Consider the following 27,814-nt stretch of genomic DNA (forward strand, 5'->3'; position numbering starts at 1 on the left):
AGGAGTGGCTACGGGGTGGGTCCAGGCCAGGAATCGAGGCATCCCCCAGACCACCTTTCGGGGCCGGGGTCACAGTACCGCCGGCGATTCCCAGGATCCAGGAGGGCCGCCGGGAATCTGGAGGCGAAGGGCTGGGGGAGCGGTGACTCGTGGAAGAGCGGGGACGCAGACAATGGACGCGGCGGCGGGAGGGGCGGCGGCTGCGGGAACAGCCGGGAGGCGGCACCCGGGAGCGCGCGCTCCCCCGCCCCCTGCACCCCCTCGGCTCTCGTCCCCTCCCCCTCCGCCCCCTCCCCCTCCTCCGCCGGTTCCCGATCTGATTCCTGATCCCTGATTCCTTGATCCTTGGTCCCGCCATGGGAGCCTAAGCGCCCCGCATTCCCCCCGGCCCCCTGCCCCTGGGGCCCTGAGGGGGAAGAGACTGCCATCTGGGACAGAGAGGGGGCGACCAGACTCAGGAGCCCCCCTCTACACCCCCCCATCGTCCGCGCTGCCCGTCCGGGAGCGCGGAGTTCGTAGCGACCCGGAACGTTGCGGATACAAAGGCGCCGGGCCGAGTGGGGCGCCGGCGGAGCCCACCCGGCAGTTCGCAGCGGCTGGTGAGTGCCGGGTCGAGGGGGTGCGGGCAAAGTTTGCAAAAAAAAACAGGAAACAGAAAAGGGGACAATCATGCAAGGGGCCAGGGGGTGCCCGGTCCCCCAGCGAGTGGGATGGCTTATGGGGGAAGGGGGGCACGGGGTAACCCCCTTCCGGTCTGTTCCCCCACTGCACAGCGGAGTGCCCCCCCAACTTTGGGGAGAGGATGGGGCGCGTGGGGAGGGGGCGGAGCCCAGGCCTGGAGAGCCGGGGACTTTCCTGGGCCCGGGGCCCGGCGCCCAGCGGGGGCCTTAATGTTACCGGGGGAGCCGGTTGAAGTCAGAGGCTGGAAGTGTGTGTTGGAGGTGGGGAGAGAGGCGGTGGAAGGATCGAAATCTGGAGGTGTTGGAAGGCGAGGGTGTTTAGGGGTGCATATACACCTCAGAAGTGTGGGGAGGGCCGGGGGCAGGTATGCGTTGAGAGTGTGATGTGGAGTCTGGGGAGACCCGCCCGAGGAGAGTAGAGGGGGTGTTCGTGCAGGTCGATGATGGGGATGGAGGCCACAGACCCGGGCACTGTGTTACCTATCGGGGCCCAGAGGACAGGCACCGGCATCCCTCTCTCCACTCATATTTACCCATTTGAGGGACTGTGGGCTCTGCATTGGTGAGTTTTAAAGGCCTGGTGGAGCATCAGTGTGCATGATTCTTTGTTTTTGTGTGTGTGTGCACCTTGACGTGCTGCGTGTTCCTGCAGGTGGGTTTGGAGATGAAGGTGTTTTTCTGTGCCCGAGTGTGTGTGCACCCAAGGAGGAGCTGACCATGTATCTGTGGTGTGTTTGGATATTTATTTATGGGTATACTCTGGGGAAGGGGTGTGTATCTATGTGTGTGAACTGGGTGGGGGTTTATGGGAAAGAGATAGACAGGTACTGAGGAAGGTGGGTGTTTAAGAGCAGAAAGGGGCATACCTGGATAGGTGTGTGTGCATCTGGGTACTGGAAAGAGATGCGAGTGAATGTGTTCTCTTGTATGTAACCTGTGTTGATAGATAAGTACCAGCGTGTGCCTGCCACACCACACACAGGTGGTGTGTGTATTTCTGAGTGTGTATTGGGGGTACTGCCACTTGCCTCTGCAGGCAGATTTTCCTGGCAGAGAGCCCAAAAGGAGGGCTGCCTGGAGGATTTTGAGGCTTCTTGGATGGTCCTGCCCTGGTTTTGAGGGTAGTGCCTTAAGTATCTGAGACCTATGGGTGGGAGTGAGTGGGCCATTTTATGAGGTGCCTGTTTTGGACAAGGGTGTGTGTTGTGGGGAATAGGGAACAGGGGTTCAGGTTGTAGTCCTAGAGGAACCTGGGGGATTGGAGGAGTCAGGGAGAAGAATAAGAGGGACATCCTCTTATTCCATCTTATAGGTAGGGTTCTAGTGCTTGGAGAGGCTACATTCTTGGCTTCCCAGCCCAAGTTCAGCCCCCTCCGGCCACAGTTCTCTTGTAAAGCCATCTTGGAGTTTGCTGTTTCAGAGCCCACTAACTGCCCTGCCTGTAGGATCCTATAGTTCCCGAGGAGTCTGGGATTTTGGTATGGAATGGAGGCCAGAGGAAGGAGCATGCCTGGAGGGATGAGACCCGGTGCATAACATCTTGGGTTCCCTTCCCATGGGAAGGGAAGGTAGCATGTTGAAGTTGAGAAGGTAGCATGGGAGCTCTGGGGAGGGCAGTGGAGGGTGTTTCTTCAGGAGTTTCTGCAGGTGTGTTTGTATGGTTTATCACACTTTCTTTTTGCTGGTGAGAAGCATGATTGGGATGGAGCTGTGGTCTGGGGCCAGGTCTCAGGGTGAGGAATAGGGGCTGAGCTTGCCAGGAGGGCAGTTGTCCCTGTGGTGGGGAAGGGGCAGGCACCCATCCAGGGCTGTACTCACTGTCATGATGGTGCGGTGGGAAGTGGATGTATCTGTCCCCAGAGAAGCATCTACGTTCTCTGTCTCTTTCATTCTTTCTCTTTGGGGATGAAGGGAAGGGGCTGGCCATCTTTGGGATGCGTGCCTTGTTTGCCCATCTCACTCTCAGTCATTTTCCTTTTGCTGCCAGAGGTTAGATTGAGGCACCCAGTTTTAGGAGCTGAGGCTGTGAATGCACAGGCCCATTAGAGTCTCTGGGTAATTCCCTAATGGGAGTTCCTAATGGGCATGTGCAATTGGAATGTTCCCTCTTTAGCCCTCAGGGCTCCCCACCTTTCTTAAGCCCCCAGATTAAGAGCAGAAAATGTTGGGAGGGGTGGGGCAGAGAAGGAAAAGACTGGATTAAAAAAATGCATGATTGCCCCAAACCTGACACCTATCTGAGGGGTAAGGTTCCCAGGGCCATCGAGGCTCTTGCACCTAGGATGGTGTGCTCTGGGGTACCTTCCAGGGTACCTTGTTCGCTCCTGTCCTCTCACTGCATGCATGATGTATTATACTGGTGTGTGTTGGGGGGCTCTTCCAAGGAGGAGAGGACTTGTGGTCAGACATTGGGAAAGGCTGCCTCTGAAAGTACTTCATGGTGGAACTAGTGGCCATGTTGCCCCCTCCTCCCCCATTGTCTTGCTGCCCTCTCTCCCCCTAACTCTTCTGGGGCCAGCGTCTCTGGGGGGCCCCCTCTGCTCCTTCTGTTCCTTTGAGATCGGAGGAAGGGCCCCCTTCCCTGTCCCTAGAGCAGGACAGACTTTCATCTGCTTACTTGGTTTCTAAGAGGTCCTTTCAGTTAGAGGGGGATCAACTTGACTTACAGAAGCTTTGTGGGGAACAGTGAAGAGATCTGGGATGCCCCTCATCCCCTGAGTTTGAGGGTCTCCAGTTTTCCTTGGTATTCCTCCCTGAGCAGCTCCCCACACTGTGAGGCCAAAGGGAAGCGTCCAGCAGAGTTGGCTGGAATTAGTACTTAAAAGTGTTGTGACATTGGGCGGGTTCTTAAAACCTATTCCTCAGCCTCTTAGATGTCTTAAAACACTATCCTCAAGACTGCCCTGGTGGTCTGGCGGTTAAGACTCTGTGCTCCCAGTGCAGGGGGCCTGGGTTCGATCCCTGGTCAGGGAGCTAGAACCCACATGCCACAGCTAAAAGATCCTGCACGCCGCAACAAAGATCCCGCCTGCCGCAACTAAGACCTGGCGCAGCCAAATAAATAAATAAGTAAATATTTACCAAAAAAAAAAAAAAAAAAAGGCACTATCCTCCCTCCCCAGATTGGGCCTTCCTCCAGGAACCTCTAGTGTCCTCCTTCCCTGGGTTTTAGCCTGCTCTTAAATTCTGGTTTTGCCACTTTCTAGTTCTGAGACCTCAGATAGAGTAGATAACTTTTGAAGCCTCACCTGTAAAATGGAGTTAATAATAGGCCCTACCTCTTAGGTTTATGAGGATTAAATGAAGTAATATATAGAGAGTACTTCACATGGTGCCTGGCACTTGGGAAGCCCTCAGTAAACGTTAGCTGGAATGGGTTGGGTTCTGATTGATGATTATTAAGGGAGTGAGTTCTGGGTTGGGGAGGAGAGCTAGGCCTTGGTTCTGCACTTCTTCTGGCAGACCATATTGGGCACTGCCTACTATTTGCCAGGTGCTGTGTGAAGCACAAAGGATGGAGGGGTGAATAAGACCAGCTTTCATAGGGAAAATGTGCATAAACATGCCGATTCACTGTAACCCAGTGAGTAGTATGTGGAGGTGTGTTCAGGAGGCCACCGGAATGTGGAACAAGAGTGCTTGGTCCTGGCATGGGTGCCAGGGAGGGTTCCTGGAGGAAATGTGCCCTTAGTTGGATGTTTTTTAACTGAGATGAAATTCACATCACATAAAATTAGACATTTTAGGGACTTCCCTGGTGGTCCAGTGGTTAAGACTCTGCAAGGGGTGCAGGTTCGATCCCTGGTCAGGGAACTAAGATCCCACATGCCGCGCGGTGTGGCCAAAAAAATTAGCCATTTTATTATTTATTTATCTATTGGCCACGCCGTGCGGCTTGTGGGATCTTAGTTCCCCAAACAGGGATTGAACCCGCACCCTCAGCAGTGAAAGTGCAGAATCCAACCAGTGGACCGCCAGGGAACTCCCTAAAATTAGCCATTTTAAAGTGAACGGTGGCACTTTGTACACCCACAGTGTTGTGCAACTACCACCTCTATCTAAAAACACTTTCATTATCCCTAAAAGGAAACCTGTACCCATTAAGGATACAAGTTAATGTATCCTCCCCATTCCTTACCTCCCAGCCCCTGGCAACCACCAATCTGCATTCTGTCCCTATGGATTGACCTATTCTGATGTTTTATATAAATGGAATTATACAATGTGTGGCCTTTTGTCTTGCTTCCTTCACTTAACATATTTTTTTCCAGGTTCATCCATGTTGTAGCATCACACCTCCACTCCTTTTCGTGGCTGAATCATATTCCACTGTGTGGATCAACCTTAGCTGGATTTAAAGGATGAGTTAGGCAGGCAGGGAGGGGCCTGGGGAGGGTGCTACAGGTAGAGGCAGAGCATGAGATAGAAGGAACCAGGGGTGCTGGTGAGCCACATGCTGCTGGTGTTACTGGATCTTGAAGTATTAACTGGGGTTTTGGCCTCAGTTTCCTTGCCTATAAAATGAAGTCCTGTGTGGTCATCTGGGGATGGAGGTATTAGGGAGAGGAGAGGCTGGGGTATTATTGCCTCTTCTTAGAGTCTGGGTCGCAGATGGGACTTTTTAAAACTTGCTCTTTCTTCCTCTTTCCTGGGCAGCTCCCTCCAGTGTGCGTCTGCCCTCATCCCTGTGGGTACCCATCTTCCTGTTTTACTGGGCATTGACTTCCCCTCTCTCCGAATTGACCTGAAATTTCTCTCACGCTCTCCAGGTGGGTACCCCTGTTCATGGGGAGATTTTGGTAGCAGAGGTGAAGGAAAAGGCCTGGGAGTAAATCCTACTCACACTTGTTCCCCAGCAGCCTTCCCTGTTCATATTCTGTCTCTTGCTGATCTGACTTGGGCAACCTTCTGTCACCTTTTCTCTTGTGATGTGGAGAGAAATGAGGTGGGTCAGGAAGACTCTCTCCATCCCTTTCTCCACACTGCTTGGTTCAGAGTAGGAGGCAGAGGCCTTGTGTGGCAGGGCCCTTTGGAAATTAGGTGTTGCTGTGCTTGTCTGATGCCCCTGGCAAGGCTGGTAATTACAGACATGACAGCTGGGAACGGATTTGGGAGAAGTGGGCTTAGAATCATCAGAGCTGAGGATATCCTGGTAATCAGGGTGGGGCAGTGAGAGGGGAGAGTGGGAAGAAGTTGGGGGCTGGAGTGGGGTGGGAGGCTTGGGGCCTTTTCTCCTGCCACTCCACAAACAGCTGAGCTTAGCGCCTGCAGGAGAGAAGGAGGTGATTAGAGCCCAGGCCCTGCCTAACTGTAAGTGTGGAAGGAGGGAGGGGAAGAGAGAGGCTGGAGGATACAGGAGTCCCTGAGGAAAGAGGCAGAGAGTGGGATGAGGGGTTTTGGCTGCTCTCTCAGACCTGGGTGTGGTCTAAGTTAGACAGGGGCCGTCATTTGGGGGCTGGGGCCAGCACTGTAGCCAAAGTGTTGTTTCCATCTTATTCCGGGTGGGGTCTTACTTCTCACAATGAGGTTATGGGAACAGGGAGTGAAGGGGATCGGCTGTGCATGCACCCTCTATAGGAGAAAGAGGTGGAAACTAACATTTTATTGAGCATCTGTTACGTGCTTTACTCCGTGATATTGTGTATACATTATCTCATTGAACACTTGGCCTTCTGCAGTTGGCACAATTATCCCCATTTTACAGATAAGAAAACTGAGGTTTAGAGAGGGCAAGCAACTCATCTACGATTACATAGCTCCTCAGAGGCTATGCTAGGTCTATCTGACGTCATTTCCCTTCCGTTTTCCAAAGTGTTCTTTCCACCTTTCCCTCCTCTCATTTCATTTAGTTCAGGTTTTGTTCATTATTGTCTTTAATCTCGAACTTGAATAATTCCCCCATCTCCTGAAAAGCAGACATGAGTCCAGATGTCAGCCTGAGGAGTAGAGAAGTCTACCCTTGAGGGGGGGTGTCAGTCTGCTGGAGGAATGGGGTCTCCTAGGAGGAGCACCTTGTTGTCACAGCCTGGGGCAGGCCTGCCACCTGGGCAGAACATCCCCAGGGGCTGGCCTGTTCCTGTCTCCTGGGTCACTTCACACGTGGGGGCTCCGGCCACCATAACCCATGGAGTCTTATTTTGATTGGAAGGGCCTGGCCCTCATTGTCTGTAGAGTTTTCCAGCAACCCCCTAACAATATCCCTCAGACCCCAGAGAGTTTCACCAGAGAGTTCGTGGCTCCCCCACTCTGGCTAGAAGAGAGAGTGTGTCTGTGTGTGAGGGTCTGGGGAGGGGACTCTGGCTTTTTAGGGTGGGTGGAGGTACACAGGAACAGGTGCTGAGCCCGAGGTGTGAATGCAGTAACTTAGAAAGCAACTGAGTTTGAACAGAAACACTTATTTTTGTCCCCTGCTTTACTTTAGGATTGGGGTGGCAGATATAAGGGTTGGGGGATGTTGAGGCTCCTCAGAAAGAGTGAAAACCTCAGGTGGTGGCTTTGTCGAGACAGTGGAGGTTGGCTGGTGCTTGGGCCTTTCAGCTGGCTCGGTTTTCCTAGATAAGAACTGGCTGATTTACCAGGTCAGAGGCCCTGGAGTGAAGCAAGAGGAGAAGGTTTTCAGAATGGGGAGACCCAGGGAGAGCCAGGCCTGCCACCCGCACCCCTAGTCACACTGTGTCTTGCACCCTTAGGCCCTCCCTACTGCTTTCCCCACACAAACTGACCTTTGTTGCCAGTGTCCCCACGTCACAGCTCTCCCCATCCACGTACAGACCTAAGGTTGGCTGACTCCTCATCCCGAGGAGCTGCTTTCTACTCACCCCCCACCCCCACCCCAAGGTGGGCGCTGGGTGAGCAGGCTTTGAAGGTCTCTTGGGGTTAGGGACAGGTGGGGCCCATCTAGGACAGTAGGCTAAGAAGAGGCGGAGGCATTTTTGTTTTCCGTGAGGATGTGGGCATGTGGAGTGCACAGGAAGTTGGCCTCTGGGTCAGCGTGGCTTGCCCACCTCCCGTTGTCCACATTTTCCTGTCCCTGAGGACAACTCAAGGTACCTATTCTCCTTCTTGGCTCTTCCGTAGCTTACGTGGTGGGCACGTAGGGGCCAGTTCTTTGCCCTGGCTGAGGGAGGAAGAAGCTCAGAGCCTGGTGGGTGGGAATTATGGGGCCTGCTCATTGGTGAAAATTTAACAGAGCATCCAGGCATCTGGAAGCCCCGGTTACCTTCTCCCCAGCTTAGCATCCTGTCTCCCCTCTGGCCTCCACCTGGGACAGATGCCAAAGGGATTACTGGTCCCTTCTACCACGCACTTCTTCCTCCCACCCAGTGTTCCTTTCCAGACCGACTGGGAATGGGTCTGGGGAAGGCAGGGAATGCAGCGCTATGGTGTGTGTGCAACATGCGTGTACTTGTGTGTAGTGCGTTGGGGGCAGGGACTTTCTGAGAGCTGGGGTGGAGGTGGGCATGCTGGAGAGAAAGCAGAGCAGGTCTCTACAGAACCTGCCTGGCCAGGGTGGGTGGAGCTGGGCGGGGCAGACAGGAGCCATTCCAGGTTTCAGAGGGGGAATACGAGTACTGGTGTACATGTGCCTGTGTCTGTGGATTTGGAGGGTCCTCAGTCTCCCCGCCTGCTTTAGATCGAGAGAAATTAAGGAAGTAGGTGGAGAAGGGCTTGGCTATGGCTTCCCTAGCTCCTTTTCAGTTAGAATGCAAGCTCAGGTATCCTGGCCGGGAGCCCAATCCATGGGCCCTCCCCTGCAGTGCTCCTTGCACTGGGGTCTGGTGGTGAACAGCTACTCTGGAAGCATAGACTGTCTGCATGACCCAAGCACGGCTCTTCCCCTGCTCCTCAGCCCAGTGAGGAGAGGGATCCTGCCCCATGCCCCAGGGCTCTAAGGAGGGTGAGCTCATGTCTGGGGCCATCCTGGGAGAGTGCCCGTTAACAGGGCAGGGGCGGGGCTTGGTGCCAGCTTTTGGACTTCTGCGTCCGGCTCTTTCCTACCCCTCAGCCCACTGAGATCCAGCTGTTCCCTCTGGCCTCCTGGACAGCACTGTCACTTAAGGACATTTGGGGCCTTTTTCAGGGTACAGGAGTCGGTGGGGGGGCAAAATCCCATTTTTGGTCTAGGGCCTGGGGCTGGTCCTGGCCCACTTTGTGCCTTAGTTCTTTTCGTGGTAGGGAGAACCCAGCATGGGCCTCGTGGGATGGAGGGCTCGTCCATGGCGCAAGGCTGGATGGGAATGATGAAGGAACACTGAAATCCTCAGTCAGGAGTGGTCGGTGGGTGGAGGCAGAAACCAGCCCTTACAGGGGAAGGGGCTCTTCAGTCTCAACTGTCTCAACAGGCTTAGGCCTGTCTAGTCTCTGTCCCTTTGTCACTGAGGAAGAGGAGGTAGGGCAGGAGCCAGTGAATTCTCTCCTGTCCTGGCCTTCTCATAGTCTTGGCTATTCCAGGAACCAGAGTCCAGAAGGAGTGTCGTGGAGGAACCTGGTCTCACTCCAAGAGGAGCACGCCTCAGAGTCACAGTGTTAGTGAGGTCTTTCTAACAACGGAGGCGAGAAAGGGCTGCCTCGGATATAGTACCATGAGCTAGCACCCTTGTTTCTTTGAGTCCTACCTTTTTATCTGTAAAACTTGGGGTTGCACCTGGAAGGCCTCTTCTAGCTTAGTGCTGGGACCTACCGAGAGTTGGGTGCGTCAGTCCACTGTCTCCTCCTGTGGTGGTGGGGGGCCGTGGAGAATGATGTGGGCACAGTCAGAGGTTCTGGAACCTCCCTCTCCTCCCTGGGAGCTTGTTAGGTGCTGCATTTTCCCCCAACGTCGGACACGTCCTGCCTCTACCAGTGTCTGACAGGGCGGCCTGGATTGAGCACATCCATGAAACTCAGGGAGTGATGTGGCAAGGAGGAGAAACCAAGTGGGACAGTTAGTTGTGACTTGGAATCTGCTCTGCCTCACACTAGCTGATGTCTTGGCAAGGTGCTTGGTCTCTGTGGGCAGACATCTAGCTCCTTGGATACTGGGCTGGGAGATGGGACTTCTGGTGCCCCCCAGGAGGGAGGGCATCCAGCACTTTGGGTGGAACTCACATTGATATCCTTGGACAGAGGCAGTGGTAGGTGAAGCTTAGGGAGCCATGGGGCTGGGGGCCCACATGTCCACACCTCCCATGATTTGTAGTGGGGAAGAGGGTGCAGGGCACATGCAGTAAGACTTAGGCTCTTGTGTAGGAATCAGAGACCTTTTCAAAAAAATTGAAGTATAGTTGACTTACACTGTTGTGTTAGTTTCACATGTACAGCATAGTGTTTCAGTATCTTTGAAGAGTATAGGTGTCAGAGACCTTTAATGGGCAAGGGTCCACAGACTCCTCTGCAGGAAGGGTCTAACGAGGTGATCATGCCCATTTCTCCTTTCCCCACCCCAGGCCTGAAAGGAGCTGGGGCCGGGTGTTGCGGTGGCCCGGGGCTAGAGCAGCAGGGGGAGGCGGTGACTGCGGCCCTCAGCAAGCGCTGCGCCTTGCGAGGGGCTGCCTGCGTCTGTGCCCGAGGCCTTGTCTGCCTAGGCTGCTCCTCTGAGTGGGGCAGGGGTGAAGGGGCTAGTCTTGGTCTGACTTTTGGCCAACACAGACCCCTCCGATGCCACCCTCCCCCCCGCCGGGCCTTCTCCCTCTGCCTGTTGCCCGGTTTTGAGTGTATTTTTTCCAGAGGCCTCTGATTGTTTCCTGAAGAAACCTGATACCAGAGCTTATACAAAAGCTGGGGCCGCTAGAGGAGAAACCCCATTCTCTCCCCCTCTGTCCCTACCCCCCCACCTCCATAACCTCTCTCGCTTGGGATGCTGGGTATGGGTTCCAGGACCTGGCTGCCATCACCTAGGCAACGGGGGGCTTTGGTTGCCATGGTGATCAATGTGGGAGAAGTTGGGCAGCAGGGACAAAAGCCCCCACATTCCCCCCCCCCCAGCCCTCCTCCCAATCCTCTTGGGATGATACTGAGACACATTCCATTAATTTTATTTCTGAAAGGCCTTTGGAGGGGAGAAGGGTCTCCTTTTTGTGACAGCCTCTCTCTTCCCTCCCGCTCTCCTTTCTGGCCAACCCCAGATAATCCATGGTTGGTTTGAGCAGGGGACCGGGTGAGTGTGTCTGTGTGTCTGGGGTGGGGTGGGGGCAAGGTGAAAAGCAATGGAACATATTCCCTTTTATAGCCTCCCACCCCCCAAACCAGGGCACTCCCTGCCCTACAGCAGTCCGGACTTCCCTCCCAGTCCTGTCATGCCTCCCACATTTCCACTTGTTGATCTCATCCAGTGATCCCCTCCCCCACTCTCTTTCCTGGGAACGCTGCCCACCCAGGAGACCCTCCAAACCCCTGATTCCTGAGACCGATTAAACAAGGGGAACTTCTGCCCTTCTCTTTGCTCACCTCCCATCCTTCCCCACAGCCTCTGCAGGGCTTGGATTAGCTTCCTGGGGTATTTGAGGGGACAGCAGGCAAGGGCCTCAGAAATTGGGTTCACTTTTGGCCCCTCTGTTTGGTAGGGGAGGGAGGAGCATGTTTTGGTGCTTTCTGGGCACCTTGAGTTGGGTTGGTAGGGGTGGGAGAAACAGGCCAAGGGAGCTGGGTTTATGTTGGGTCTTTAATAAATAGCTGGGAGGAAGGTAGGGAGCTTTAGGCCAGGGCAGCTTAGAACAAAGGGCTGGGAGGGGACTGGCACCCTTGTCTGGTTTGAAATTTATCTGTAGGGGAAGCACAATGGCATCAGCTTCCCTCCTGGGTGTGTTTGAAGTGGTGGTTCTGGTCTGATGTGTGTGTGTGTGTGTGTGTGTGTGTGTGTGTGTGTGTGTGTGTGTGTGACTTTAGTTGTACAAGCAGCAGGATTTATTTATACCACCTCTTTCCCAAGTCTCAGAGGAAGTATCTGGGGATTGAAGCAGGAATGATCCTGAAGCCAGAGTGTATTAATTACTTAACTTATTACTTGCTGAGCAGTTTATTAAAGTACTTCTTTTACCCCCAGGATACGTTCAGCAACCCCACGAGGTGTGTATCATTTTCCCTATTTTACCAATGAGCCTACCAGGCTGCCAAGCACAGAGAAGTTAAGTAACTTGCGCATGGTCACACAGCTCATCAGTGGGAGAGTTAGGCTTGGAATTCAGATACTTGGGTGCAAATCCCAGGCTCTTTTTGCTGTTGGCTCTGGCAGACATGAGAATTCAGGCTGGGGAGATGGAGAGTCTGGGTTCTGGTGTCTCTGTCTGGACTGGAGTCCATGGCAGTCCTTTTCATCTTTATTTCTCCACCTCTCTTACTCTGTAACCCAGTTATTCTCTTTGAACCTCCTGGTGAAATTCAGTTTTTAGGAGGATGACTAGAAAGAATAAGCTGAACCACAGCAAGAGAGCTGCCGGTGATGTGTCTGAACTGTATCAGGGACTAGACCAGTAGAATGGGTTCTTGGGGGAGACGGGGTAGTGGAGCCCAACATGTAATTTACAGACAGGGAGATGAACAAGGCCTTGTTTGTAGCAAAGATTTTTTGTTTGTTTGTTTTTTTCCGGTACGCGGGCCTCTCACCTTTGTGGTCTCTCCCGTTGTGGAGCACAGGCTCTGGACGCGCAGGCTCAGCGGCCATGGCTCACGGGCCCAGCCGCTCCGTGGCATGTGGGATCTTCCCAGACCAGGGCACGAACCCATGTCCCCTGCATCGGCAGGCGGACTCTCAACCACTGCGCCACCAGGGAAGCCCTGTAGCAAAAGTTTTTAGAAAGGTTTAGGGTGGGTTAAGATACTGTGTCTCTGTTTTCCTAAGTATGTTTCTGTCACACACTTGCCTTGACATGGGGCTATTGACAGACATCACCAGGCTGTGGAGTGCCTCCACATAACTCTGTTAGGAGGATAAATGAATGGATTTAGCATTGATTTCATCTCCCTACAGTCGTTGCAGTTTCCCTGAGAGTCAGGTGGGTATTAGTTACTTGCTATCTGTCCATGGGAAGGTGGTAGATACAAATATGTATCAATCATGTTTTGTTTTTTTTTAAATAAATTTATTTATTTTTTGCCTGTGTTGTGTCTTCATTTCTGTGTGAGGGCTTTCTCTAGTTGCGGAGAGCAGGGGCCACTCTTCATCGCGGTGCGTGAGCCTCTCGCCGTCGCGGCCTCTCTTGTTGTGGAGCACAGGCTCCAGACACGCAGGCTCAGTAGCTGTGCCTCACGGGCCCAGTTGCTCCGTGGCAAGGTCCTCCAGATCTTCCCGGACCAGGAATCGAACCCATGTCCCCTGCATTGGCAGGCAGATTCTCAACCACTGCGCCACCAGGGAAGCCCCTCAATCATGGTTCTTATTCTCAAGTTACTGATGGTTCAGTTCAGTCGGAGAAAAGTTAACAACTGCATAAAGCAAATTAACGTAACTGACCTCTGGCAGCACCTGGCTGATTTTATTCCTACCTTGAAACACTCTTAATTCTTGGCTGCATGAGAGCCCACTCTTCTGGCCTCCAGGCTCCTCTGGCCTTGCCTTCTCAGCCCCTTGCCTGATTCCTTTCCTCGGACACGTTTACATATTGGGGTTCTCAGGGACCCCCTATTTAACCCTCTCCCTGGGTGATCTCATCCATTCCCCTGACCTTGCACACCATCCATACCTCTAGCTCAGACTCTTTTCTGAGTCCAGCTCCTCTGACACCAGCTGCCTGTTCCACAGCCTGTCTCACAGCCATGAACTCAGCACACTGGAAACGGTACTCACCAACTGCCTCCCCAGTCTTCCCACCTAATAATGGCACTACCACCACACTCTTGCTCAGGCCAGAGATCTTGACGTTCCCCTCCCCCTCACGCAGTCCAATTAAGTCCTGTTGGTCCTACCACCAACATATGTCGCAAAAGTGACTATTTCCCATCTCCTCTGCTGCTCTGCCCCATCCAAGCCTCACCACTGTAGTCGCTTCCTTTTTTAAAAAAAAAATTTAAATTTTATTTATTTATTTTTGGCTGCATTGGGTCTTCGTTGCTGCACGTGGGCTTTCTCTCGTTGCGGCGAGCGAGGGCCACTCTTCATTGCGGTGTGCAGGCTTCTCACTGTGGTGGCCTCTCTTGTGGAGCACGGGCTCCAGGCATGTGGGCCTCAGCAGTTGTGGCACACAGACTCAGTAGCAGTGGCTTGCGGGCTCTAGAACACAGGCTCAGGAGATGTGGTGCATGGGCCTAGTTGCTCCGCGGCATGTGGGATCTTCCCTGACCAGGGATTGAACCTGTGTCCCCTGTATTGGCAGACAGATTCCTATCCACTGTGCCACCAAGGAAGCCCAGTAGTCACTTCTTTACTCATCTCCCTACTTCTGCTTTCTCCTCTTTCCAGTCCATACCTGCATAGCTAAAACCCTTTGCAGGATTCCCATGAGCTCTTCCCCTGACCCATGGAGTTTGCAATAACCCGGCCCCCAGCCACCTCTTCAGCCTCACCTTCCACTGCCCTCTCCCTTCCGCAGCTCCGGCTCCACTGGTCCACCCAACTCTTTGCTGCCTTTGGCCTTCCACGGGGGATTCTGAGCTCTGCAGGCTTTTCCCTCCTCTCTGCCTGCTTAAATTCTGTGCTCTTTCAGGCTTAGCTGTTGTTTTCTCAGACTTTCTGGAACCACTCAGTTTAAAGGAGCCCCACTCCCCAGACTTGTCTGTCATACTGTCCTCGTTATTCTCCTTTCATCACTGATGTGGTTAGTCGTTTATACTCACCTGTTTACTTGTTTAGTGTGCACCTGCCCCGCTAGATTGTGAACTCAGTGTCTTTTCACCACTGTACCCAGGGCCTAGCAGGGTATATGGTTCCTAGAAGGAGCCTAAGCAAGAGCTGATGACTCAGTGAGTGAAGGTAGGAAATGACTGCTCAGTGCACGGGGATGATGATGGTGGGGTCGGGGTTGGAGGGGAAGATGTAACATTGGGTTCTGGGGGAGGTGGGGGCTTTCGTGAGGGGGTAGGGGCTGCGCTATGAGGAATGAGCAGGATTTGGTTGAGAGTAAGAGAGGAGGGGAGAAGGAGAGGTCCTTCTGCCTGCAGAACTAGAAGGTGAAAGTATAGAAGAAAGATGCTGCCCCTTAGCCCACAAATAGCCAGATAAGCTCATGACCTTGCCTAGTTCAGGATGTTAGGTTTTCAGAGAATGGTTTCTACTCACCTTTTCCTCCTGCCTCCCACCATGTGATCTGTAGTTTCCATTCCTTACCCCCGCTTTGTGCGCACACACAAGCACACACACACACACGCGCACACACACACAGCTTCAGGAGGAGCCGCCAACTTGACCTGGCAGTAACTATGGGTGTGTTTGACGTAAATTCTGGGGAGCGGATGCCGAGAGAAGCAGCCATAGGCAGCCCCCTGTGGGCACACTCAGAACTTATGAGTGGGAGGAGATGAGCGGAGAGAAGGAGAGGCTTGGGGTAGCCTCTGGACAGAGCTAGCTGCCTCCTGCTATGGTCTCCACTGGTCCAACCAGTTGGCCTGGCCAGAACCTGCCTTCTCCGAGTCTTAGTTTTCCTGGCTGAGAATAGGAAAGCATTGCCTGGTTGTCCCCTGCAGGGGGTCCAGTGTTGGGTCATTCTGGGTGGCCTTTGCTGGCCATCCTCCCCCACCCCTGAGCCCTTGGCACAGTCTGGGGGTGCTCTTTCTAGGAGGCAGGTCAAGAGGAACTGGGCCCACTGGACAGAGCAGGAACCTGGGTGGAATATTCTCAGGTAGTGGCAAGGCTCCCCTGGGGTTCCTGCAGCTGCCTTTTGGGGATGGCCTTCCTCTCCACTCTGACCCCACAGAAAGCTCCGGCTCCCCCTAATCAGCTGCTTCCTCTCCTCAGGAGGGCCGCTTGATTTTCTCTGAGACCAGCCCACCCGTCCAGCAAAATAGAGTCCCTCAGGGTGACGGTTGATTTTCTAAAGGTGCCCCTTGGCCTGAAGAAGTCGGTGCTAAAGGAGGTGGCAGTGGGGCCCCCCAAAAGGCCCCAGCCTGTGGCCCTGGAGCGCTACAAGGCGCGGCGTTCAGACGCCATGGACACCGAGTCCCAGTACTCAGGCTATTCCTACAAGTCGGGCCACTCCCGCAGCTCCCGCAAGCACAGGTGGGTGTGCGTGGGGCGTGACGCAGGTGGGGGGGAGGGGTGGAAGCATGCACAGGGGTGGTGGACTGGGGGTGGCTGCTGAGAAACCCGGGTCCTCCCCTTGACTTCCTGTGCCTGTTTCCCTGGCCTCATGCTGCAGGGACCGTCGGGACCGACACCGCTCTAAGAGCCGAGACGGGAGCCGTGGGGACAAGTCGGTGACGATCCAGGCTCCAGGGGAGCCCCTGCTGGACAATGAGTCCACGAGAGGGGATGAGCGGGTGAGCGTCAGGGGGATGAGGTCTAGCCAGGTGTTTTCCAGACTGATCCTTGGAGAAGTTAGAGGTCCATCAGAAAGGGGAAGGGCCTGGAAACCTGTTCTCTTCCAACAGAGACCAGATCAGGAAGGGCATCTTGCGTCATACTTCTGCTAAGTGTCCCAAGCTAGGACCTTGTTTCCGTAGAATTCAGTAGAAATTCAGTAGAATTCAGAGATCCCTTTGGAAGCAGCTGCCTCTTTCGTCTTTATGACCCATGTGACTTGGGCTGTGTAATGGGAATTGCCTGGCTCCTCTGGGCTCAGGCCAGCCAGTTAGGGGGCTGGGAATCTGGAGTGGGAGGGGCTGGGGGTGTGGCAGCCCTGAGTTTTCCTTGAGCCTAAAGGCATTGGCACTCCAGCGCTCTCTGGTGTCGGACTATAGAATAGCACCTCTGGTCTTAGGGCAGGTGGGAGGAGTCGATGGAGAAAGGGGAGGGAGAAGAAGTGAGCCTGGGGAGACGGAGGAGGTTCTGCAAGAGAGTTCTCTGGGACAGGGCTGAGCAGGTTGCTCCTGGTCTAGCCTCTCTGGCCCACTGTGTGCACCTGGCAGGGAGGTCAGGGGGCAGAACCCTTCTGCTGGCAGAAGACAGAGGCAGGATTTGAGTTGACTGTGAGGTTGTCCATGTCTCATTCCTCCTTTTCTTTCTTCTTGGGAGCATCTTAGGGAGCTGGAGACTTCACAGGACATCTCTGTGACTGACACTGGGGATTCCTGGGTCTTGGGAGCAGATCACTACCTGAGGGAAATGTTCTTTCTCTCTCTTTCCCAATCCCATCTTCTCCCAGAGACCTGGCCTCCTGAATTCTTGAAGTGACCCTGAGACCTGATCAGCTCCTTGTTGTTGACGATTGCCCAGGCTCTTGATGCTTCGAGCGCCTAGGCAGTGTGGCTGAGGGTCATATTAGGGTTCCCTGAGCTGAGAGCAGGCAGCGCCTCCGCTTTTCATCTTCTGGTCAGACTCTTCTCCTTTCCTCGGGGAGGAGATTCTTCCACCCGCTAGTCGCTGACCCTGCCAGGCAGTCTCCTACACTCCCCATTCTGTGTCTCTGTCCTGTAGCCTGAATCCCCTGGGTGTCATAATGTGACTCCATATTCCCAGACTGTCCACGAGTTAAGGGTGTAGGCACGGATGACCACTGGTGGTCTTGGGGCTCCTCTGAGGGATGGCATCCAGCCCCTGCAGAGAAACAGCTTGAGTGGACCACACTCAGAAGGGCACCAGGGGACCTCAGCCTGTCCACCCACTTGCCTTCAGGAACAGGCAGCCCCTGTGTGGTGGGCTTTCAGATGGCCCAATAGAGCCAGCCAGGAGGACCAGAGACCCAGAGTGGCCCCAAGTCTGCACTGTGTCTCACTTCCCCCGCATTAGTCACTCACCTTCCCCAACCCTTCCTCCCGGTGTCCTCTTCTCTTCACCATGTTGCCTTTGTCAGGTCACTCCCTTAACCAGAAACCTTGAGTGGCTCTCCATACTTGGAGGATAGGTACCTGTTGCTTATCCTGGCCTTGCAGGTGGCCTGCTCGAGCCTGCCCGCTTTGCCTGGAGAGTCTGACCTCGGATCTCAGTCTCTGGCTGAGCAGCTCCCTGGCATCTGTCTTGTACCCTCTGCTCTGAGGGTACATGGGTAGCTTTTTGCTGTCTGGCTGATGGCATGAAGCTCCCACAGGGCCCAGGTCTCAGATGGCCCATCCCTGAAGAGGCCAGGCTTGGGCATGCCGTGGAGCTCAGTAAATACTTTGGTGGCTGCATGTTTGTTGATTACCCTCTTTTCTCCTCTCCCTGCTTTGCTCTCTGTCTTCTCTCCGCTCACCTTTTCTCCCGTGTCCCTGCCTCCTCCTCCTCTCCCCACATTGCTGCGGCCCCTCCTGATGCAGGACGACAACTGGGGGGAGACGACCACAGTAGTAACGGGCACCTCGGAGCACAGCATCTCTCATGATGACCTCACGCGCATCGCCAAGGACATGGAGGACAGCGTCCCGCTGGACTGTTCCCGGCACCTGGGCGTGGCGGCGGGGGCCACGCTGGCTCTGCTCTCTTTCCTCACGCCGCTGGCTTTCCTGCTGCTGCCCCCACTGCTGTGGCGGGAGGAGCTGGAGCCGTGCGGGACAGCCTGCGAGGGCCTCTTCATCTCCGTGGCCTTCAAGCTGCTCATCCTGCTGCTGGGCAGCTGGGCCCTGTTCTTCCGCCGGCCCAAGGCCTCTCTGCCCCGCGTCTTCGTGCTGCGTGCCCTGCTCATGGTGCTCGTCTTCCTGCTCGTCGTCTCCTATTGGCTCTTCTACGGCGTGCGCATCCTGGACGCCCGCGAGCGCAGCTACCAGGGCGTGGTGCAGTTTGCCGTGTCACTGGTAGATGCCCTGCTCTTCGTGCACTACCTGGCTGTGGTCCTGCTGGAGCTGCGCCAGCTCCAGCCTCAGTTCACACTCAAGGTCGTGCGCTCCACCGACGGGGCCAGCCGCTTCTACAACGTGGGCCATCTCAGGTATGGGCGCGTCGGGGCAGGCAGACGGGCCTGGGGAGGAGGCTGAGAGGACCCTAGGGTAGGAGGGTGTGATAGTGGGGCTGGAAGGGAGGGGTTAGGAGGGCTGTGTGGGACGGAGTTGCGTACTCTGCACATCCTAGGTTTTCAACAGCGTTTGTCAGGCTAAGGGTCCTGGAGCAGGTAAGGCGGGAGTTAGGACTTGGGAGTGAATAGATGAACAGACAATTAGAGATCGGGGATCTTAGAGAGGGATGGACCAAAGAGGAAAAAGGTTTGGGGCATGAACAGGGGCTTTTTGGAATCGTGTTTCTAGCTCTTTCTTGGAGGCACAGCCTCTTGAGGGCACTCAGTGGTCACAGAGATGAGCTGGCCAGAGGAGGGACTACCCCCCAGAGGAAAAGATAATGAGGAAAGTTCTTCAGCGCCCCCTAAACTTGTGGGCAGGATGCCCGCCCTGGCCATCCAGAGTAGCAATAGCACCTCCTGGCCCTGCAGGGAATCTTGGGGGGAGAATGATGGAGGGGAGGAGGTGACCCTTGGCTGGGGACCCTGGCCCAATGCCCTTTCTCCCCTGGGCTTCAGCACGGCAGGGCAGGCCCAGCCCTGGGCAAGGCTTGGGAGCCTGGTAAGTAGACCTCAGGCCCTGAGTCAGGCTCCTCAGAAGCAGCTTGTCCCTGCCCTCTGTCCGCTCCTGCCCTGCCAACCTGCCCTGATGTGTCCCTCCCCCTGCACCCCTTGTCTGTCCGTTCTCCCTCCCCCTCCTGCCGTGTCCCCCACAGCATCCAGCGCGTGGCAGTGTGGATCCTGGAGAAGTATTACCATGACTTCCCTGTCTACAACCCTGCCCTCCTCAACCTGCCCAAGTCCGTCCTGGCCAAGAAAGTGTCTGGCTTCAAGGTGTATTCCCTCGGAGAGGGTGAGCGGCCCTGCTCCTCGGCCTCCTGGTCTCTTCCCAAGCAGGATTCCCAAGTTCCTGCCTCCTGTTTCTCTTTCCCCCTTCTTCCCTTGCTTTCTCCTTTCCCCAGCCCATGCCCCAGCCCCTTCTGTTCTGTCATTTTCCTTAACTCCAGGTGGCTGGTCTTAGCTGCTGACTCTACCTGCTGTCCCTTTATGCTATGGTGTGTCCCCTTAATCTGGCTCCTCTGCGTCTGCTCATCAGCCCTGGTGCTAAGCCCTCGCTCTCTGAGCTCCAGAACCTCCTGCTCTGGGGAGGAACATGTATGGCACTCCTGCCCTCCGGTGCCTTCCTTGTTGCTTTCCTGTGGGCCTCTCCCAGACGCGGCCAGGAGGGTTGGGAACGGGAGGTATTGCTGGGGGGTGGACACAGCTTCCTCTGGATACATCAGGTTGCTGGCTCCAGACTTCCTGGAGTGAGAAAGGAGGCCATGCTCTGAAGTGACCATCCCCTCTCTTTCCTGCTCCTGTGCAGAAAACAGCACCAACAACTCCACGGGCCAGTCCCGGGCTGTGATTGCAGCAGCGGCCCGGCGGCGGGACAACAGCCACAACGAATACTACTACGAGGAGGCCGAGCATGAGCGGAGGGTGCGCAAGAGGAGGGCCAGGTGGGTCCCTGGGTGTGGGGGGGTGCTGGGGGCTGTTGGGTGTGGATAGACTGGGGAGAGGAAGACCATCGGCTTCTGTAACTGTTGATGATATGGGTGGGGTGTGTGCATTCGCTTTCTGTTGCTGCCTTAAAAAATCACCATGAACCCGGTGCTGCAAAACACCCCACATTGATTGTCTCACAGTCCCATGGGTCAGGCACAGGTGAGCTGGACCCTCCACTCAGGGCTCATGGGCTGAAATCAAGATGACTCTCGTTTGAGCCTGAGTCCCCTTCCAAGCTCACAGGTTGTTGGCAGAATCAGTTCCTTGTCACCTGGACCCAGAGGCAGTTCACCTTTTCCTCCAGGCCAGCAAGACCAGGTCTCTCTCTGACTTCTGCCACCAGCCAAAGAAAGCTCTGCTCTTAAAGGGCTCATGTGATGAGACCAGACCTGTCAGGATAATCTCCTTATTTTAAAGTCAACTGACTCAGCACTTTCATTGCATCTGCAAAATGTACCCAGATTATTGGATAACCAGGGAATGGGCATCTGATGGAAGCAGACGGGGCATTTGAATTCTGCCTACACAGTGGAGCAGGGACTATTAAAGGATGTGAGCCTCCCTGGCAATGGCAGGGATTGAGGCTAGACTAGCCCTCCTTCCAGTAGATCTTGTAGGCTTGCTCAGCAGATGGTACATTTTTACCTGCAAAAAAATACCATATGCTAACACATATATATGGAATCTAAAAAAAAAAAATGGTCATGAAGAAGCTATGGGCAGGATGGGAATAAAGACACAGACCTACTAGGGAATGGACTTGAGGACGCCGGGAGGGGGAAGGGTAAGCTGGGACAAAGTGAGAGAGTGGCAGGGACATATATACACTACCAAATGTAGAACCCGATAGCTAGTGGGAAGCAGCTGCATAGCACAGGGAGATCAGCTCGGGGCTTTGTGACCACCTAGAGGGGTGGGATAGGGAGGGTGGGAGGGAGGGAGACGCAAGAGGGAAGAGATATGGGGATATATGTATATGTATAACTGATTCACTTTGTTATAAAGCAGAAACTAACACACGATTGTAAAACAGTTATACTCCAATAAAGATGTTAAAAAAATAAATTAAATAATATCCATTTATTTCCCGGGGGAAAAAAAATGAGGTTCTAGTGCCCATATCTTGGTAAATTCTTAAACGTTGTCCTCACTTCTCCTTTTTTCCTGTTCACATTGTTATGTGAATGCTAGTCATGCCTGAAGATACTTTCTTGGTGCTTACTGTTTGCCAGGGCCCACCTTGGTCTGTTGGGATTTCCATGCAGGAGGAGCAGAGGGTCATGGAACTCTGCCCTTCCTCCCACATGACCTGCAGGCTTCCAGGGAGAAAGGTAGCCCTGACCCTGTTCTTACATGAGAGTGCAGTAGACTGAAGGTCAGCAGCTCCATTTCTGTGACATTCCAGCAAGTCTCCAGTTGTCTCAGAAAAGGCCCTCATGGGAAGGAAACCGGAGATGTCCCCTTCCTCCTCTACCTTTGCCCTGACTAGGGTCTTTGGATCTCCTGTGCTGCCACCACCATAGGGGACCCTTTCCTTCCCCATTACCTTGGTTGTAACCAGGAGAAAACTATTTCCCTTGGTTCAGATCCTGAGTCAAAAGGATCTTTTCAAAAGAAACTTTACTGAGACATTTGGGGGAAGCAAAAGAATAAACAGAGACATGGTAGACTTACACAGATCCACACATTTACTTAGCCCAGAATCCCATTCTAAGCTGCTTGAAGTCCCCAGGTTCCTGGGTTTCCGGATACTGGTATTGTTTTGTATGTCTCTATGCTTTTTTTTTTTTTTTAATTTTATTTATTTATTTATTGATTTTTGGCTGCGTTGGGTCTTCATTGCTGTGCGCAGGCTTTCTCTAGTTGCGGAGAGTGGGGGCGATACTTCGTTGCAGTGCGTGGGCTTCTTATTGCTGTGGCTTCTCTTGTTGCGGAGCACGGGCTCTAGGCACGTGGGCTTCAGTAGTTGCAGCACGTGGACTCAGTAGTTGTGGCTCATGGGCTTTCTTAGAGCACAGGCTCAGTGTTTGTGGCACACGGGCTTAGTTGCTCCGTGGCACGTGGTATCTTCCCAAACCAGGGATCGAACCTGTGTCCCCTGCATTGGCAGGCGGATTCTTAACCACTACTCCACCAGGGAGGTCCCTGTCTCTATGCTTTTAATGTAAATTGGCTTCTTTTCCCTGCTTCCCCCTTAACAGTATATTTTTTAGATTCACCCTTGTCTGTGTATCTGGTTTGTTGCATCTCATCGCTGCATAGTACTCAGAGAAATCTTCCACCATCCTGACCAATATTTGGATGTTGGTCATCTTCCTAATTTTTTTCATTTTGATGAATAAGTAATATCTTATTAACATTTTAATTCTCTCATTACTATCCAGTGACGACTTCATCTCTTTCTCAGCCTTTCAGTTCTCTTACGAATTATTTGTTCACTCCTTTGCCCATTATCTATGCTGTTCTTACCTTTTCCTTCTTGATTTGCAACATATTTTTTGCATTACCTCTGCCCACCCCAGGTGTTAGTTAACATTGCCCATGCTGTCATGGTTGAATAGACATCTGTCATTTTGATGTAGTTATAGCTATTAATTTTTCACCCACTGAAGTGTGATTTGGGGGGTCTTAAGAAGGCTTTTTCTAGGGTTTGATCCATAGTTGTCTCTCTGGGTTTGACACTAGATTGTCCTCCTTGGGTCCCTGGGCTGAGCTCATTGAGCTCTACAGCTGCTTCCTATCCCTAGAGGGGGAAAGACCCTCCCCCTCTCCCCAGCTGCACACATGCATGTTCACATGCACACACACAGCCCCCAAAGCCTGGTTCTTGACTCCAGTTGGGTGCATACTGCTTCAGGAGAGCACTAAGGCCTGACCTCACTCAGGCTGCTGGAGGGCTGAAGCTGGGGGGAAGATGAGAGGTTCGTGTCTGGTCCATACTCCTCATGTCCCCTAGGCTTGTGGTGGCCGTGGAGGAGGCCTTCACTCACATTAAGCGGCTGCAGGAAGAGGAGCAGAAAAACCCCAGGGAGGTGATGGATCCACGGGAGGCGGCCCAGGCCATCTTCGCATCCATGGCCCGTGCCATGCAGAAGTACCTTCGCACCACCAAGCAGCAGCCTTACCACACCATGGAGAGCATCCTGCAGCACCTTGAGTTCTGCATCACTCACGACATGACACCCAAGGTAGGCCCATTCTGCCCCCGGCATCCTTCCTCTTTCCCCAGTTCTGGCCCCTTCCTTTCCACTTCCTTCTCCCTTATTCTCTCACCTCCTTCTGTACCCTCCATCCCTCTCTCTCTCACCTCTACCTCTGTATAGTCTCTTCTCTCATCTGTACTCCCTCCACTCCATCTCTGCATGGGGCAAAGTTCTTAGATGGTGCAGAGAAGAGAGAATTTCAGGATCATTTTGGGAATAGTTGAGACCTATTTCTCATCTCTGTAGGGGTTCCGGAATTTTCAGATCCAAACTCCTACATTTACCCCCCTCACCTCCAGAAGATGTTCTTTGCACTGTGCTCTTTTTGAGCCATTCCCACCCTCAGCTCTACAGCCAACTTCCTAGACTCGCATCCCCTGAGCCATCTTTGGTGTACAGGTGACTAAAGATGTTACACTTTAACTGTGACACCTCTAGCTTTCTGCTGGTGCAGCCCTGCTGGATGCTACCCATACGAGCAGAAGGGAGAAGAAGGAAGGATGAGGGAGGGCTTGCCCGGGTCATAGCAGGTGCTGGGGATGAGGGGTCAGGAGAGCTGGGTCCCAGTCCCAACCCTACTGAGCCATATCACTTCCGTGGGCTCCCGATCCCTCATTGATAAGCTAGGGTCTGAGGCAGATGATCTCAGGCCCTTTCCTGCTCTAACATTCTGAGGTTGTTTGCAGAGAGTGAGCCTGGGGACATCTTGGTGCTCTTTGGAAGCTGTACCCCCCGAGGGGTAAAGGAGGGTGGGTGGGTGGGAGGGAGAACTTCCTGTGAAGTCCCTTCTCCCTTCCTCAGGCCTTCCTGGAGCGGTACCTGGTGGCTGGACCCACCATCCAGTACCACAAGGAACGCTGGCTGGCCAAGCAGTGGACACTGGTGAGCGAGGAGCCGGTGACCAACGGGCTCAAGGATGGCATTGTTTTCCTCTTGAAACGCCAGGACTTCAGCCTGGTGGTCAGCACCAAGAAGGTCCCATTCTTCAAACTCTCCGAGGAATTTGTGGACCCCAAGTCGCACAAGTTTGTCATGAGGCTGCAGTCTGAGACCTCAGTGTGACTGTGCAACAGCAGGGGGAGTGGGAGATGCGGGGGGCTCCTGAGGGTGGTGGGGGTGTGGCCCTCAGGCCCTGCCACATTCCTGCCACCTTCTTCCTCTTGCTCTAGTTTTTTTTTCTACTTGAATTAACCACCCCCCCACCTGTCTCCTCCCCTCTTCCTTATTTACCCCCTGTGAACCTGGAGAGGGCATCCTGCTGTCAACAGTATCTGGGAAATTCCCTCTCCTTCCCCCCGCCCACTTTTGTATCCTTCCAGGCCCTGCAGGAACCAGTGCCTCTCTCCCTCTCCTTTCCCCCGGTGACAGTCTCTTCTGAAAGGGCACAGGGCCCACCTGAGCCCCACTCTCGAACCCAGGTTCTTATAAGCAGCTCTATCCAGTGGCCCCCAGAAGGGTTTCTCTGGGGGGCGCCGATCTGACTCCAGAGAGCCACGGTGCCAAACTCCTGGGCAGCTCTACCTGCGGCCTCCTGGCGGCAGGTGGATCTGCTCCCCCTGCTCGCTCACCCCAAGCCGGAGTTCTTGGGCAAGGATCCTCCTGCATCCTCCCACACAGCCCCAGAGTCCGGGGCCTCCCTGCCAGGGTTATTTGCTTCCAGCTGTTTGAGCTTCTCTCCCCCATCCACACATATTCAGAGCAAGGGAAGATCCCATCCTTTACCCTGAAATCTCTACCTTCCATTTCTGATTTGTGTGGTCATGGGTGATCACAGGCAAAGTGAGATGGAAACCCTCTGTGACCACTTTTCCTGGGCCCTGGGGGACAGTACCTTTCTTCCAAGGGGTCTTTCCTGTGCAGCCGCTGGGGGAAGGTCGGGAGAGAGCCCCATGAACATTGCTGGCCCCTACCCTCTGAACTTCCTTCACCTCTGTTCCCACCATGGTGGGACGGGTCTCCCCCTTCCCAGTGAAGGATGCCACGTAGACTCCTATATAGAATTAGTGGCTTGCAGACCCTGACCCACCCTGGTGGTCTCAGCCAAATGTTTTTCTTTCCTTCACCAGCCACCCCCAGTCTTGCTGTCTCTTCTCTCAGCTCCAGAGACCTGTTGCCTCATCTCTTTTTCGAGGGGGGAGCCAGCAGCTCCTCCTTATCCCCTGCCTTAAGTCCACTTCTTTGCCTCAGGGGTCTCTTTTCCTTGGCCGGCCAGGGTCCCCCCTGTTCCCTCACTGCCTGGTTTTCTGGGCTCTGGTCTCCCTCTGTATTGGGGTGAGGAACCAAGATTGCTGCCTTTGATGGGTACTTAGCCCCTCACCCCATTTACCTTCCATAGTCTTTGCACCCAATCTGAATTCTTGAGCAAAATTTGCTAGCCTTCTAATACTTACTTTCACTGTAAATCTGAGCCTTTAAATCAGATACCCTTAAATTATGTAGTTTTAGCCAAGGGGAATAGAACTAAGAAGTACTCACATACCTCCAGCCAGCACCCATGTTGGGGAGCATTCTGGTGGCTGGGCTGGAGCAGTCCCCTGGGCCAGTCCTCAGAATAACTCACAATGCCCCTTTATAAGCTCTCTTTCCCCTGGAAAACCCATTGGTTCTTGCCTTGCAGAGTGCACCCTGGGATAAGATCACAGTTGATCTCTTACCAGGGAGTCTTCTTCTCTGTGTAGTGGCAGCCCTGGGCATGTTGGAGCCTGGGGATTGTTTCTCCTGCTGTCCTTTCTGAAAAAGCACATCTTTCCACACACCACTTACTAGAGAAGGGTTCTTCGGCCAGTGCTTACCTTGTCTGCACTTGGGTGGGTTATGGGGCTGACCTAGGCAGGGCCTGGAGGTCAGCCTTGGGCCGGGGATGTGGGTTTGGGGATAAGCCTGAGTGAAATACATCCTGTCCTGGGGGTCCTGGGAAGGTATTTTTTCCTTCTCTTCAAAGACCTGGTTTCAGAGGAGTCCCTTCTGGGTCACATTTCTAAATACCTCACTATCCTGGAAAAAGGGGCCTGGATGGTGATTGGGGTCACTGCCTTTGTGGGCAGGAGTGGGATGTGGTGTGGTTTGAGGAGGAGTTGGGGTGGGGAGAGGGCAAGTATTTGGGATCAGAGTCGCTGCCCTAGGTTAGGGGCTGGGGAATGTTTATTTTAAGAACCTGCCATGTTTTTAATCACTGTGATTTTTTCATTCCCTTTTCCTAAAACAAAAAGACATTTTTTCCCCCGACTCTCTCTCTAAGCACTAAGGGCTGTGACTGAGAATGGTAGTGTTTTGGTCTTTTGCGTCAGAACTGTGGTATCTTTGTCTTCTTTGATTATTGTTATTATTATTTTTTGAAAAGTCAGGATGAATTGTCAAGTGTATGGCTGTGTTTGTCCTTTGCTTCTCCTATATGGGAAGTTGTCTTCATGCTGTGAACTGCTGTGGGGTGTGCAGCGGACTCAGTCCCTCTGAGCAGTGTCCCCCACTTTGCCTGTCCCATCACATGCTGGATTTGCTCATTCTTCCCCCTGTGGGGGTGTTGCCCACCCATTACCACCTGCGCCCCATATGCCACCATCAGGGATGTTGTGGCTGGGTGTCTCCAGTGCTCTTTTCTGTGACTACATGGCATCCTAGTTCATCGCCACCACACCTCCCAGGCCTTCCTTTTCACCACCTTGGAAGGCTGGTCCTCCTTCCCTCCACACCAGGATGCTGTGCCTCAGGCCTTCACCTACCTCGCCACTCTGCCGCCGTCCCCGTTCGTCCCTTTCTCTTAAACTACTCTTCGTGCTTTCTCTTTCTATTCTTGTTTATTTCCCGTTAGCTTCTCCTTTTTTCTTCCCAAGCCCCTCCATTTCAGCCCTTACCTTTTCACTTCCCCATCCCCACCTCAGTTCTGTTGCAAACCCTAACACAATGCCTGTCATGAGACATTGGGATCCTTTCTCATCTGAAACGTTTGTTTCCCAGAGTTTGTGCTTCTCTCTTTCTCTGTTGGGCCCTGATGAGCTCCCTTGTCCCTCTGTGGTGTCTGTCAGTCTGTCTTCTTTTTCCTCTGCCCTCCCCATGGGGCAGCATCTGCTGATGGATTCGGTCCTGGTGTGTGATTGTTGTGATTTGTTCTGTGTGTGAAAGGAAGAGGAATTTTTGAGTTCCTTCCAAGTGAGATTGTAAATGTAGAGTTTTCCACTGTTGGATCTAGATTTTTTTTTTCCTTTTTTTGGGTTACAGAGCTGAGACCTTGTGCATGCATGTAGAAAATTGTAAAATGTAAATTCTTTTTTTTTAATATATAAAAATCTTGTTTTTACAGTTTGCAGTGGATCTAAACGTTATGACAATTTTAGGGATTTTTTTTCTTAAAACATAGGAACTAAAACTGTACAAAATTTTTTAATATAAAATAAAGACATTTGACTTTTGTGGGGGC

At 53.5% G+C, this 27,814-nt stretch overlaps 1 protein-coding gene across 2 annotated transcripts; it reads left to right on the forward strand.

The window, feature by feature from the left end:
* The first annotated feature begins 303 nt into the window (after positions 1-303).
* VANGL2 (VANGL planar cell polarity protein 2) lies at positions 304-27,814 on the forward strand. Of its 2 annotated transcripts, none has more exons than XM_059067092.2 (8): positions 304-599; positions 15,544-15,804; positions 15,944-16,064; positions 17,979-18,586; positions 19,366-19,502; positions 20,016-20,151; positions 23,154-23,385; positions 24,202-27,814. In XM_059067092.2, the coding sequence occupies exons 2-8, from the start codon at positions 15,734-15,736 to the stop codon at positions 24,460-24,462; spliced, it is 1,566 nt and encodes a 521-aa protein (XP_058923075.1). In that variant the 5' UTR covers positions 304-599; positions 15,544-15,733; the 3' UTR covers positions 24,463-27,814. The 2 variants fall into 2 exon arrangements, with proteins under 2 accessions (XP_058923075.1, XP_066895582.1); XM_067039481.1 differs by having other exon boundaries at positions 426-599; positions 15,626-15,804; positions 24,202-24,516.

This window comes from Kogia breviceps, chromosome 1, assembly GCF_026419965.1.
Source record: "Kogia breviceps isolate mKogBre1 chromosome 1, mKogBre1 haplotype 1, whole genome shotgun sequence".
In the NCBI taxonomy this organism is placed as follows: Eukaryota; Metazoa; Chordata; class Mammalia; order Artiodactyla; family Physeteridae; genus Kogia; species Kogia breviceps.

Excerpts from the sequence above, each read along its gene's own strand:
- VANGL2 (XM_059067092.2), top strand. The coding sequence starts at position 15,734 with ATGGACACCGAGTCCCAGTACTCAGGCTATTCCTACAAGTCGGGCCAC. Across the intron at positions 16,065-17,978 it reads CCACGAGAGGGGATGAGCGG|GACGACAACTGGGGGGAGAC; the intron begins GTGAGCGTCAGG and ends CTCCTGATGCAG. Across the intron at positions 18,587-19,365 it reads TACAACGTGGGCCATCTCAG|CATCCAGCGCGTGGCAGTGT; the intron begins GTATGGGCGCGT and ends TGTCCCCCACAG.